This window comes from Cryptomeria japonica, chromosome 10 (assembly GCF_030272615.1).
Source record: "Cryptomeria japonica chromosome 10, Sugi_1.0, whole genome shotgun sequence".
NCBI classification, from domain to species: Eukaryota; Viridiplantae; Streptophyta; class Pinopsida; order Cupressales; family Cupressaceae; genus Cryptomeria; species Cryptomeria japonica.
In genome coordinates this window covers 67,885,560-67,901,090 of record NC_081414.1, presented here as the reverse complement: position 1 = coordinate 67,901,090, position 15,531 = coordinate 67,885,560, and the positions used below count along the sequence as shown (strand labels likewise).

General features: G+C 35.2%; 1 protein-coding gene across 2 annotated transcripts; it reads left to right on the top strand.

The window, feature by feature from the left end:
- Positions 1-919: 919 nt before the first annotated feature.
- On the top strand, positions 920-13,139 carry LOC131033250 (protein RER1A). 2 transcript variants are annotated; one of them, XM_057964421.2, is made up of 4 exons: positions 920-1,432; positions 12,403-12,583; positions 12,667-12,742; positions 12,880-13,139. In XM_057964421.2, exons 1-3 carry the CDS (start codon positions 1,092-1,094, stop codon positions 12,718-12,720), a joined length of 576 nt encoding a protein of 191 aa, XP_057820404.1. In that variant the 5' UTR covers positions 920-1,091; the 3' UTR covers positions 12,721-12,742; positions 12,880-13,139. The 2 variants fall into 2 exon arrangements, with proteins under 2 accessions (XP_057820404.1, XP_057820403.1); XM_057964420.2 differs by having other exon boundaries at positions 943-1,432; positions 12,667-13,139.
- The last annotated feature ends 2,392 nt before the right edge of the window (positions 13,140-15,531 follow it).

The following is a 15,531-nucleotide window of genomic DNA, read 5'->3' as shown; positions in this document are numbered from 1 at the left end:
TCAAGACACACCACCTAATGTTGCATCAAGACCTATAAATGATTATTAACGACTAACACACAGTTCAAATGTTGTGTCAAATTTTTAATAAAGTACTTATAAATTCAATTATAAACCTCTTGTCAAATTTATACTGCATTGTATATAAATTACAATTGACATAACCATTACACCTCCTTTCAAAACAAGTACTAATATAATTCTATTATTCTTTTCAATATAGCAAAATACTTTCAACTAGGAGGAACCATATTCCTTACTTTTTACTTTCTATAAGGAACATGTAAGAAGAATTCATGTTTTGACGTTTATTTCTTTTACTTATAAAAATAAAATGCACCTAAGTAGTCACATTATCAAACTTTTAATGAAGTACTTATAAATTCAACTATAAGTTTCTTGTCAAATTTATATGATATATTATGTAAATTACAATAGACATAACCATTACATCTTATAAAAATAAAATGCACCTAAATACTCACATTATCAAACTTTTAATGAAGTACTTATAATTTCAACTATAAATTTCTTATCAAATTTATATGATATATTATATAAATTACAATAGACATAACCATTACACCTTTTTAGGCTACTTTTATTTTCAGTATAACAAAATAGTTTCAATCTTGAACAATCATATTCTCAATCAGACAACTACACCTTTTTACTTTTTACCTTGTACAATGAGAATATATGAGGAAGGTATGTTTTAGTGTGTTGAAGGAAATGATATACATGATTGTAGTTTAAGTATTTCACATGTGAATGTCTACTACGTCAAACCTACTCTTCAAATTGCAAATTAAAATAATTAAATAAAATTCATCTAAGCACGTGACGGTATATTCTGGAAGACCGTATGCTGAAGAGGTTAAGCCCCCGAATAACAGCTAGCCCCCGTTCCATGTGACCGCATTAGGGGCCTATTTGCGTTCACGTTGTTCAATTTGAACTGCCGGCATCTGAACCAGTCCTTTTTATTTGGCATATTCGGGCAATATGTATGGGTTTGAATTCGCGGTCCATGGCATAACAAGGTAAAATACGACAGCAGCAGACTTGATTTTGTTAGGGAGGAAATCACAATGGACGCTGTATATGGCGGGGATTCGACCGCGAGATCTCCGGCGATGGAGTGGAAAGACAAAACGTCTCGCCAATTTCAGCACTACCTGGACAAATCCACGCCCCATCCGGTGTTTCGTTGGATATTATTGGCGGCGGTGGCAGGATTGTTCAGCTTCAGGATTTATTATGTGAAGGGCTTCTATATTGTTGCGTATACGGTGGGAATCTATGTCATCAATTTGTTGATCGGCTTTCTCTCGCCACAGGTGGATCCTGAAATTGAAGGCGCCGCATTGCCTACAAAGGGTTCTGACGAATTCAAACCCTTCATCAGACGCCTGCCCGAGTTCAAATTCTGGTTCTCTTCTCTTCCCACTTGATATCCCTTCAATTTTTGTTTAAGCTTTTAAAAAAAAAATTAATGCCTTGTTTTCTTCGTCCAAATTTTCTTTGGGCTCTGCTTGGTGAATCGATGGTTACGGCTATTCCCTTGAATTATAGTTGTGGAGGAGTTACTAGCGTGATTCGAACTTGTGATTCAATGAGGGTTCTAGAAGGAGACCCTTTTTCCCCACTTTTGTACGGAGTATGCTCTACGATTCCATGTGTAAGATTTGAACGCCCGTCGCTGTAGCAGTCAGGCCTGCTGCACTAAAAGGTTTGTGTAAACATTAAGGCTGAGCTTGCCGAGAGCAGATGGTGGGTTTGGGTGGGTTTGCCGAGTTAGGCTTGACAATTTGATGCAACTGGACGGTGCTTTTCCTTCTTACACCTTCATTTTTTTATCATATATATTCATGCCAGATTTGGTGTATCTTGCCTTCCCGGTTGTCAGCATTCTATCGAAACACTTTATCATGGTTTCTGTGGATTGGAATTTTGGAGTTTAGCTATGGAATCCCTAACGTAATACCGCTTGAGCATGACCCAAATTGATTATGCCAGTGTAGATCTTATGCTTGCGAGGAGGGGGAGGCATGCGTTCTAATCTTGAGGGTTGGGTATGTGTGTGCCTCATGGCTTATAGTGTAAGGACGGTTAGGTCCAGGAGTTGATCGTATATTCTCAAGCTACCTTACAGTGTAATTACAGGGCAACATGCGTCTTTATGGAAATTTATTGTAATGTGGCGAAATTTTTCTCTCCATGGATATTATACGTATTATATACAATACAAGTAATCAGTATATTGCTTTACAATTTAGGATCTCTAATTCTTTTTAGGAGGAGTGAAGGGAGGGAATTTTAGTGGAATCATGATCACATGTTTAGCCTTGTAGGTTTAGCTTTTCAGTGGGATGGTACCAGATCTTGAGTCCATGCGTAATATAGCGGTCGTATGAAGAGGGCTTGTTAAAATTATTCTTTGGAAGCAAAGTGGCCCATGGGATCTGAATTCTGATTTCTGCTACAGCTCAGACTTAGATCTTGACATCAAACCTTGCCTGTCGTTTAAAATATGCTTGGTTTGCCAGGAACACCTGCCAAACCCAGATCAGTTAGGGCTGGGATCTGATTCCAGTTTGGATCTGGGTTGGTTCTGGCCCCAGCCCTGGCTATATGGCACGGGTGTGTCTGAGATATACCTGTGCAAACCCAGAGAGAACCTATGGTAGTTAAAGAAATTAAAACAAAACCTAACTAATCCTAAAAGTACATTTTAAAAATATTTGAAATCTTTTTAGAAGTAAAATAATGAGAAATGGCATGTGCCAAAATATCCCTATGACCTTGAAGCCCTTGATTTGTGATTGGTTGTGGGGAATCCACTCCTTAACCCTGCCCTGTATTACATTTAATTGAGTTTCATATATAATTTTGGTTTGCCAAGTCAATTACGATTCTAGGTAATGTATTATGATATAAACAATTTTGATTTGTCTTCAACATTTATGTTTTGACAAGTGACACCGCATAATGAATTATCAGTCATGTTCTCAATTCTGCATTCAATTTTGTACATTTGTGCAAATTATTGGCGCACTTTTACTCCCCCCCCTTCAATTATTGATTTTCTATTGCCTCCAATAGAAAGATTCACCACCATTCGGTATGTATCAAAATTGTTTTGAAACTCACAAAAGTTTGCTTGCTTCCAGAATTGTTATCATGTTCTTTAAAGTGACTGCTTCATGCTACGCCATGTGGACAGCTAAATATATCATTATAGTCTAATCGCAATCTGGGTTCTTGTTGCATTTGGCTAAGGTGTAACCCCAGCCTTGCCATTTGGCCTTGTTATGCCTTAGATGTAATTGTGCTGCACCCTGATCAAACCTAGGGTGAACGCATTAAAAAATCAAAGCTAATGTGAAAGTGCATTTTTTGAAGGGCTTGGAGATTTGTTAAAAGTGGTAAATTTATGAAAATTGGCATGTGCCATTGAGGTCCATCAGTCATAAGAAAAAAATTATAGCAATTGCAGTAGCAGATTGATCGAGTTGAACCCTTGTCAAAGCCCTTCGCTCATGTTTGACACATGTAACACTTCACCAAAATTTTAATCATTTTGGAGTTGAAAAGACTTTAGGAATGATTTCTTTTGGCCACATCTAAGATCATGTGTTGCAAAATACATCAAATTGTGCAGCATGGACCATAGCTAAGCTGGTCAATGGGAAACAAGGAGTTGTCTACTTCTTTTCCATCACTGAAAATACCTTTGGAATCAGTAACCGTGGAATTCTTCTTAAGTTGACACACTACTGAGCGTGGCAATAATTTTGTTTATGTAATAGTTAATTGATTCTTGATAATGTTAATTCTTGAGAGGAGGTGATTTATGCTTCCTCTCATATCCTGAGTGCAATAGTTACTCCTTGCATACCTTTTGTCCCATGTATCCAACAAAGGTCCTTTGGTTTACCACTAGCTATCCTACTTGTGGATGCCATATTCTGCTAAAAAAATGAAAATAAATACTAGCAAAAGGGAGATAATAGAAAAAAATAATTAATACCCTAGCAGCCTAAACTAAATAAAAACAAAAATTTAGCTAACAGTTTACTAGCTAAGTGTTTGAAAAATCAAAAAGGAAAATTTTGAACGTGTATGACTTTGTATAATGTGTACACAGTAGTTTACTGTTTGTCTAATTGTCATAAAAGAAATTTGAGAAGTTTTTGAATGTGTAAGTAGCCACATATATTATAGACGGTTTGCATCCTATCAATTTTTTTAATGAGTTGAAAACTTGAAACTAAAACATATTAATTCGTTATCTACCTTTGTAGGTAGTAACGAGTAACTTTGGTGTGCACAACATGGTTTTAAACAACTTTTTGATTCTGTCTATTTTTCTGTATCATGCTATTGTTGACCAAACAAAGCACCAATAAATTTCTTTGTCAACACTCAACAAAAGCGCTATGGAGGTTTGTTCAATGCACTTTCTAGCATACATTTTTTAACAAAAATAAACCCATAAGACGTTAAATCTGTCACGAAATTGCTTTTTATCTGGCTTAGCTTTTACCTTACTCCTGAGTTGGGATGTTTTTCGGCACATCCTTGTTGAGTCATGTCAAAAAGCCTATGGCAAGTTTCACGTATTATTCAGGGCTGAGTTTTCATGTGAGTTATTCATTTGCATTTTTCAATTTTCAGCACACAATTACTTGCAAGTCCTAGGACTAATTGTAGTTCTTCGCAACTATGCTACTAGTACTAAGTACAACTATGCCTTATTTGGGCTATCAATATCAAAAGAGCTCTTTGAATTTGGGCCACTCTATGGCTAAAGTTTTGGCTCATCCAATTGAATCTTGACCAATTGTGGCTGCACCTCCTCTTTGTCAATATTCCTAACATCTTTAGGATAAACATCCCAACTTGTGGCTAGAGTGTGTTGATCCTAAAGTCTCAAGTTACGATGAAGTGCAAGTAGCCTCTCTATTCATCTAGAGGTAAGCTTGTTTCTTAATTGAGTGAATGAATCCATAAGGGCCAATTTCTCTTTGCAAAAAGGAACTAGCAATTTGTGACAGTAGGTGAATGGCAAGTTGTTTCAATTTTGATATGTTCTTTGCATGAAATTTCCACCTTCCAATAGGGGACTGTATTCATTGTAGCCTTTGGTTTGTCGAATGTAGGACCCTAAAGATTGAGAAACTAAAACCATAGCATTGAAGGTATGGTTGTATCCTCAATGCTATATATTTTATGAAGGGCTTTTGTAAACCTTTCCATTACCTCATCATCCTTAGGACAATGAATTTGGCTAGGTTTAGTTGCATGCCACTTGGGATTAAGAGCATGGGAAGCCATGAGAAGAAGGGTGTTCATTGTGTCCCATCTCTTTGACAACAGGCTTGTTATGCTCCTCACGGAATTTTAATCTAGGATTTTAGTCATGAGTTGCTTGCCTTATCTGATCAAGCATGCTATCAAAAGTCTCACAAATTTTTCCAAGTTTAGGAGAGCCCATATCTACATAGTTGATTACCCCCACAACAGGGGATATGACAGAGTGAATATATATGCTAGCAACATTTAAAAAATTAAAAACATTAACAATATAAAAAAATTAAAAACATTAAAAATATTAAATTTTAAATAAAAATAAAAATTAAAAATAAAAACAAAGTACAAACATATTAAATAAAACTTTCTTACTTAATGGTGGACCACTAGACATCATCAAGCATCCTTAGTCTCACTTCCTTCCCTTCTTAGGTCTTTGATTCAGCTCAATTCTTCTACTCTCCACAAACCACTATGGATTGTAAAGTATCTTGCACCTCCAACATCCTCTTCAACAAAATAAAATAGCTAGCATATCTAGTCTTAACTAGCTTGAGGAATTCTTTCTATGTAAAAGATCAATATTATGCAAGTGATGAGTGGTGACTATATACAAACATTTGTATGCTTCTAGCTACAGCCATCACAGTCTTCACCCAGTCTATTTTTTATGTTTTTCAAAGAAGAACATGTAGTCCAAAAATTATGTTTGTGAATACTCTCAACCATCAAACTAGCTAACTTACAAACATAAGCTGAATTTGTTACAAATTGTACAACACTAAAAGGTCCAACCTCCTCTACGGCTTTCCAAGTTCTGGGTGAGTTGAATACAAAATTCAACTCTCAAACATGCAACTTACCATACTTTGAAGGAGCCTCAGAGATATGGTGTTCTATGTGTAGACTACCCTTATCAATAAATTACAGTTGAAATAGGCTATATATTCTCTTAGTATCATGTCATTGACAAGTTTTATAATGTCCCTTCTTTGGATATTCCTGATTTTTGCCCTAAAACAATAATTGCAACTTAAGATGAGAATTGCAATATATTTATAAGTATAATTTTATCAAAACTGAAAACATTTCATTATAATATTTGACTTAAAATTGTAAGAATAATTCATAAGATAAAACTTATCTTGATAATCTGCAATAACCTTCCTTCGGACTGTCTTGTCGAAGATCAATAAAACCTATATCAATAAATCATAGCATTAATAATATTAGGATCAATACATCATATCATATTCCTAATAGCCAATCATATTGTGATTTTTTTTTAGAAAAACTTGCAAATAGCAATATTAAGGTGGGTCATCCAAAATATTGCCGAAATTATGTAAGGGAGGCCATGGAGGGGGCCTATACTCCTTGATCAAGCCCAAGAGGACAGAAGTGGGCCATCCATTCCACCTCTTCGCCCACAAACATGGAAGGTTGGCTGTCCATTCCATCCCAGGGTGGCGTACTTGACAAGGGTGTAATGTCCCCTTGTTGAAATAGGATTTATTAATAAATAATAATAATAAATTAAAATATTAAAGAATAAATATAAAAATTAATATAATTAAAATTTAGTTAAGTTTAATGAATGGTCAAAAGGCATGAAATGAAAAGTTGTGACTCCCTCCCTCAAACATGAGATATAAAAGGGAGAGAAGAGAACTTGGAAAAAAAGGGGAAAAAGGAAGAAAGAAGGGAGCAAAGGAATTAAGGAAGCATTAATGGGAAGAAGATAAGGAATTGACTCTTTCAAAGGGGCAGCAATGTTGAAAGGTTGTGACCCTTTCGAAGGGTGGTAATTGTGAAAGGTTGTGACCTTTAAGAAGAGGTGTGACTCTCCCTCACATTGGAGGATATAAAGTGGAGAAGTTTTCATTTGAGAAGGTAGGATCCATGGAATAGAATAAAATATCTGAAGCGTTAAAAGCAGATTTAGGAGCAGACCTAAATCATAATTATAAGAAAATCTGGAAGAATGATATGAACATTTAACAAAGAGATCAGAACAAATATAAATCTGCAACCAATAATAAAGTAGGCATCGAAGGAAAAGAAGAGGAAATATTAAATCAATAATCAGAGAATCACAACTGATGGAATAGAAAGGATTCTCATACACACATATATATCTGGGTATAGGTAGCAGATCAGATTGATATAAACAGCAGATATACGCATTTAAAGAGCGAAACATCTAATTGAGTCTGTCCAAATTACTACAGCAAACTGAATATACATAACTGCAATAATTCTACAAGTATATTGGGCAAGATTTAGTGTTCTCCCAAAAGGGGACATTACAAAGAGAAATAGAGGGGGTGCATTCTCTCATCTCTCATAGACTTGGAAGTGGGGCCATCCTTCCTATTTGTAAGACACTTCCTTAAATTCCAAACTAATTGCTCAAGGAGTTTTCTAGAGTATCACTGATTGCTTGATTTCTCTCTATCATGAAGGTTTGATGAGTGGATGCCTATATCATACTTAAATGAATTGATGCTTGAATGATTTGATGATAGAATTGTTGATGCTTGAATAGTTGATGCCTGAATAGTTGATGTTTGAAAGATTGATATTAGATGTTGGTTTTTGTAGCTAGGTCGGATCCCTTCTAGGGGCCAACCTACTACACAAATATCAAGTGGCCTGTCGGCCTTGATATTTAAATATCTCAGTGGCTATATCCAATATAGGGCAGGCCCTATTTGGGCATATGATCTAAATGTAACTTGTAACTTGCTATGAGGCAAGACCTAATTCAAATGTAATCTGTAAATTGAACTTGTATCTTGGCGCCAATTATGTATTAGGCCGACCAAGAAAATTATGGGTATGTTTCATATAAGTACAAGGTGACTTGTAGTCACAATTAACTCAATAATCAATCATCTCTCTGCCTTATGCGATCTGCACTAATCAAGACATCTACAACAGCGAATCTGATCACACCTAGCAGCTAACCTGATCACTTCATCATTGAGCGAATTTAGCCTACTTGGAGAACCAAAGTTATTCTTCCTTGAGTGAGCTTACTCTAGGCAAGGCGAATCATCTCCTAAGTCTGTGATGCCTGCTGAATCTGCTATCCTCAGCCAGTGAACATCATCCAAGATCAGTGTATGACATTCTGGGAATTTCGTTTATATTCAGATCTGATCAGAGTTGCAGATAAGTGTGTACTTTGGTGATCATTTGTTGTGCCCTAGCTGGGCTAATTTGTAGTTTTGTTGTGCCCTTAATATATATTGGATCTGAGATATTCTTGCTGGTTTTTCCACCTCCAAGAGGGAGGTTTTCCCAGGGTATCACTGTGTTATGTGTGCATTTCATGTTTTCTGTTTCTTACTGTCAATCTGATTGCTAAAATCGACATTAGACTGATTGAATCGATGGAAGAATTGATTGTTGGTTTGTTTGCCTGATTTCTTTATTCATAATTGATGATTGATGGATGATTGCTGATTTTCTTTGATTTGATGATTTGATATATAGGTGAATGATGATTGAATGAATGTTGAATATGATGAGTGAGTGCTGCTGATTGATAAGTGATCCTGGAATGCTTGAAATGATTTCTCCTTTATACTTTATTGGTGAAAGAGTCATCACTTTTCATAAGAATTGAGTCACCACCCTTGATTGCTGTCTTTTTGAGAATAATAAATTGTTCTCTCTTGCATGTCCTCAAATGAAACCTTCTCTCCTTTATATCTTCCAATGTGAAGGATAAGTCGCACCTCTTCATAGTTTTTGCCCTTTGAAAGATTCACAACCTTTCACAGTTACACACCCTTTGAAAGAGTACAACCCTTCATAATTTCTGCCCTTTGAAAGAGTCACAACCTTTCACAATTACCACCTTTTGAAAGAGTTATAACCCTTAATAATTTCTGCCCTTTGAAAGGGTCGCTTATTTTCTTCCCATTCCTTTCCTCTTCCATTAATTCTTCCTTGATTCATATGCTCCATTCTTTCTTCCTACCTCCATATCTCCTTTCAAATGAACTCTTCCCCCTTTTACATCTCGTGTTTGAGGGAGTTACAACTCTTCATTTCATGCCTTTTGACTATTCATTATACTTGTGAGCAGAAAATTGTGATTGAATAAAAGACTAGGAAAACAAATTGCAACCTACACTACACTACACAATCTATCAAGCCTACACTCATGATAAGGATGCTTGAAAGGAAAACTAGATAAAGCAAATAATAATCAATGAAAGATGCAAACTCTCAAGTTCTCCTTTGATTTGATTGTCCTTTGCTTTGATGTGTGTTTGATTTCATGCTACAAAGGGTACTCCAAAGTGCTCCATGATCATGCAAGTATAAAATCTATGCTAATGGTTGATGCAAAAGTGGATAATGAAAGTGATTAAACTGGCGTTATAACGATGCTATGCGAGTGTGAATGATGATTGATGAAGGAAAATGAGTGGGTTAGATAGGCAAGGATGAAGGAATGGAGAGGCATAGAACTGTGCCACTTGTCCCACTTGAGGACAAGTGGCGATGTAGGAAATGACAAATGTCCCTTCTCTAGGCCAAGTGTCATTGATCAAGATGACAAGTGTAACAAAAGACGTGTCCATTTGGGAGAGAAACACCCAAACAAATTTGATTTTTTTCTAAATATTTGAAAAATTGGGAATGTACACACATGTGACAAGGGTGGTTGAAGGGATAGGGTTGGTTAGAACCCATGGGTAGTTAGTGGACTAGGCTTAGGAAATGGGTTAGAAGGGGGGTTAAAATTAGGAGCCATGTGCTCTAATTGAATTATTTGAATTAAAAAATTCAAATAAAATAACTAAGAGGAAAAAGGGAATATGAATTAAATAAAATAAATAACGTATTTATTTAATTTAATTGAAGAAGGGTAGGGGAATTAATTAATTAAAATGTTCTATATGACACATTAATTAATTAATTGGATGCAGCTTGATTAATTGAATTAATTTAGCCAAAAGGGAATGCAATAATCAATTAAGTAATCTTAATTTTTCAATTAATATATGCAACCAAAGGGATTAAATTCGATTAAATTAATTAATCAAATTTAAGTGTCTACAATACTTAATTAATCTTTTAATAATATTATATTATAATTTTATTTTTATATATTCTTATTTTAATATTTTATTATTATTTATTATTAGATCTTATTCTAAAAAGTGGATATTACAGTTTCAAACTAAAAATGAAATTACAAAGCTAATCGTTTACTTTGATAAATAAGACAAATCAAATCTCTTCTTGGCAGCCTGAAACTGTGTATGGAAAAGAATCTACGACTGATTGACATTGAAGGTGATTCCCTCAATGTGGTTAGAGGCTAACGCCCAAAGTTGGAAATCAACCATCTGGTTGAAAGGGATTCAGGATTCTCTAGATGGAATGAACTATACAATTAAGCACATTTATCAAGAGGCAAATAAAGTGGCAGATTTTCTATGTAATCATGCCAACGATCAAGAGGGTGAAACCATCATTTCAAATGATATAACAGATTGGAATGGCCTGGACCTGAAGGACAGTGGTCTGCAGATGCAGACGCCTTCGCTGCAATGTGTTGAAGTGATAGATTAATCTTTCTTTTGTAGATATCACATGGAAAGTCATGGAGAATTCACAAGAACACCACACAAAGCCTGCATCTCCGTCTCCATCTCCATCGGGATTTGATATGATCCCTTAGGCGTCCATAAAGGTGGGCTTGATATGGAAATTTATCATTCAATGGATGAAATGCTAGGATCTTTTGCAACCAGTGCAAAGGAGATGGAATTCATCTCCATCTCGGAGTGTGAATGCAGATGCTCGAAGAAGTCTGGGGGGGATTGTTTAAAGGAGATTTTTGATTTCAGCGGAGAGGTGGAAGAGGGAGTCCTGCACAATATCATTGGTGAGAAGGTGCTCAATGGCCATCATGTCCACAATGGCGAACTCCTGGAGCGATTTGTTTACAACATTACAAGGACCACGGGGGATAATACAATGACTGAGAAGGCTGTCTGGCATCTGGTCATTCTGGAGTTGCAAGAGCCAGCAGTGAAGGCATCGAAGAAAGTGAAAACAAAATCTTTCGAGGGTCTGGTTGCAGATGCCATCAGCATTGAGGCAGCCATCAAGGATGGGGACGTGAAAGATACCATTGTAGTGATGAGGATGGCCTGAGGAGGAACAATATGGAAACCTATGAATACATGATCTGTGCAAATGAAAAGTTTTTCACTCCTCAACAGCTGGAGAGATCCCAGGAGGTCATTGAGGCCATTAGAGTCTTGGCTTTCTCTCTTTGTTGATGTTTTTCTGTGACTTTTTTGTGTGTTTTAATGGAAAGGGTGCTACCCCCATGGTAGCAATTTGCTTTAAGAAAAAAAAAAAGAAGACAAATCAAACTTGTTTGAGTGAATTTATGTACTTCTGTGAAGTGGCTGCTAAGTTTATGCTGAATTTCAATTAAATCTTACTTTTCAGGTTGCTAATTTCCTGAGCACCAAGACATATGGTCATGCATAATATGATATATTACAAAATATTGACGTATCCTGTGTGAAAAAGAAAAGAAATCATGTCTTCAACTGCAACATTTATTTTAGCACAAATCAAATTTTTAGGAGAGCTGTGTATAGTTACTCTATAAATCTGCTACAAAACTCTATGTTTCCTGTGGTCTATGGCATCGCTGAATGACACATGATCATAGTAGTTATGAGCTCCTATTCTCGGAATTAGTCTTATTGTTGATTCAAGTTAAATATTTTTTTGGTTGAAGTTGTCAGACTGGAGTTCTGCAATCAGTTATTTCCTTGTACTAATGGAGCTTATCTAACGTGCTTTTAATTATTCTTTTGGAGACTACTTTTTACTTCAAGTTCATCGTAATCAGATAATGGGAAATATGCCTTAAATCATCCCAGTTCCTGAGTAATTCGGTATTGCTCTTCTTGTACCTGTTATAGTCATGTAGCTAGTTAACTTGATTATTCTGTATGATGTGTAGTATTTTTAATATTTTTCTAATGATTTGGGTTGTCATTAGTCAAAATTGACAACTAAATTGTTTGTTTACAGGTATGCATTGATGAAGGCATTTTTAATTGCATTTGTGTTGACATTTTTCTCGATATTTGATCTGCCAGTATTCTGGCCCATTCTTCTCTTGTACTGGGTAGTGCTATTTGTGCTTACCATGCAGAAGCAGATTAAGCACATGATCAAATACAAGTATATTCCATTCTCAGTTGGTAAACAGGTACTGTGTTGTGTTTTTCAGTTTTTTTTATTTCTGAGTAATTCATTGTTTATATTCTGATATGCATTTGATTATGTATGCAGCGCTACAAAGGAAAGAAAGCACCTTCTGCAAATTCACTCTACTCAAAAGATTAGGATTGACATTTTTCTTTCAGCGGTGACAATCTTTGTTGATTCTTTATTGGAAGATTCAGAAATGACTTTAAATTTACTAGAGTGAATGATGCATTGTCATTCTTTATATGTAGTTCTTCAATTTCCTTATTAATATGGTAGCCTGGTCTTTTGATGCAGACTTGTTACCACTTTTGTGAGCTAAAGTACACCTCGATTTAGTTCTTCCTGTGAAGTCTTTAGAGAACAAATTTGGAAGATAGGAAAGAGTTTGTGTGCAAGCCACATTGATTCTTTAATTTTGACTTTGTCATTCTTGTAGATAGGCAGATATGTTAAATTTAATATTAGTAGCTTTTCTTAGGTCATATGGTATATGCAAATATCTACGGACACTTTGTATGAATAGTTTCCAATTTAAATATTACAATTTCGTGCAATGTGATGTTGGCTTGGCCATTTATAATTTTACTGTATTGCTAGAATTTTGTTCTTTTACTCATTATGTATGAAGTCTGTTGAGGAGGTAGGTGTGGTTTTCAGATCATTAATACAAGTCACAAATTGAAGTTTTCCATTTGCATCAGTGAATACTATGTCACATGCTTCAGAAAATAGCTTCCCTCTCTCTTCTTATTAATTAGACTGCCTGGATAATGTCGTTGGCTGCTAATTGTGTTTTTTTTTAAGTAGATACATTAACATTGCTATAATCCATTTTTATATCAAGTAGATATGAGTTTTGGAACTTTGGTTGTGAATGGGTTGGGATAATTTTCCCAGGGAAGTGCAGAACGCAGAAGCCTTTCTGAGTTGCTTTGTTGTTTGGTTGCATGAATTTTCACCCCAAGGTAAAAGAGGAAGTCCGGGTGGTATCTGAAAGTAAGCCAAGTGCAGAATGAATGCTTCCAAATGTTGAAAATAACAGGAGAGATATGCAAAAATTTCTTACAAACCCTTTAACTGCTACAAATTAGATAAACACGTTCAAAATCCGATTTAAACAAATAAACTCACAACATCAGATATACATAGGAAATTCCTTTCAAGAAAAAACCCAATATACAATGCCTAGAGCCAATATTCTTCAGAAGTAAAACAACATAGAATTTTAGAGAATATCCGACACATAAAAGTTTCTTAGAAGATATCCAACTTATCATACAAAAAATACTAAGAAGCCACCTATTTATAGAGTTCAACACAATCGGAAAGTGCCCATGGTATCCAAAACCAACTTCAATGGCAAAGAGGTATGTGGTGTCATAAACAACTTGCTAAACCCATGATATGTCGCACATAGCAACTTCCAAAGCAACAATGCATAACTCATCTGTGATGGTCACATTGCCATATGTAACACCTATCTCACACCATTTGTCAAAAGTGAACACCATTAATAGTAATTTATTTATCTTTATAATTTTTTCAGACACCTAAAAGTTGCACAATGAATGAAGTGAATTTTATTCATTTAATTATTCTTAATTCTTTCAATTAATTAAATTAAGATTTAATCAATATCCCTATTCTTCTAATTAGCCTATTAAACAAATTAAAGATTTGATTAAATCCATTTTCTCTAGCCAAACCTATTAATTAAACTAAGGTTTGATTAAGTACCTTTAGCCATTTAATTGAATAAATCTTATTTATTTAATTAAAATGCTCTTTTCCCCTTTTTGATCAAATTCACATTTAATTAATTTTTTTTTACATTTAAATATATCAAAATTTATTTAAAAATCCCCCACTTGCAGAATCTTACAAATGCAAGTTGCATCATCTTTTTGGCTAAATTAAATTTTAATTTACCAAAATTCTCTATTTTCCCTCACCCACTTGCAAAATCCTACATTCCCGTAATCATTCTTCTAGAAGCTTTCTAATCCTATCTTAATCATCTCCTAATCATGTCCCATCTCTAAAATTAGGGGGGTCATTTTTCCAAATTTAGAGAAAGTCTTCAAAATGTGTTGAAGACTTTACTTTATTCAACAAGCCAACTTGTTGAGTTTCCCAAATTTGTAAGAGCTTTACAAATTAGCCCCAAATGTTTTCTAAGGCATTTAATGCCTCTTACAAACCCACACCTTTTAGCCATGATGGTTGTCCCTTAACCATTTAATTTACCCATGTTGCACAAGAGTTTACCTCTTGGGTAATAGCATGCCTCCTTGGTTAATGACATTATCCATGATGCTACTCCTTGAGGTTATCTTTGATTGCTTGATTAGCATCCCCTCAAGCCCTCTCAAGGTGACATTTGTCAACATGGGATTGGATTGAATTTATCCTATGGATTGATAACTTTCAATCCTAGCCATTGTTGAGATTATTCAATCTCAATCATCCTTTTCTCTATTTTTTTTTATAAATAGAGCCAATTCCTTCTTCAATTCATCCAATCCTCTTGTGTATCCAAATTATAGTCATTTTGCAGGTTAAAGTGCTCAATCAAGTCATCTTCAAGCATCCAAGCATTAGCATCATAACATTTTAGCTTTATTTAGTATGTTTTAGGACACCATCTAGCTTAATTGCATCTCTTTTCATAGCATCTTATCTTCATCTAGCTTAAATACATCATCTTAACTTTCAATTTGGAATCAACATAGTTTCATATCATCTTCATCATCTTGAGCATTTAGTCTTGCATCTTGCATCCTAGCTTGCATCCTTCATCTTCATCTTCATCTCTTAGCATTCACTAGAATCCTAGTTGCATCCATTTCGATTCTAGTAGCATTTTTCATATAACTCGTTCTCTAGGTTGTCATCTTGAGGATCACGTGCTCTTCCAAGTGAGGGTCACCTTAAATCTTAGAGATC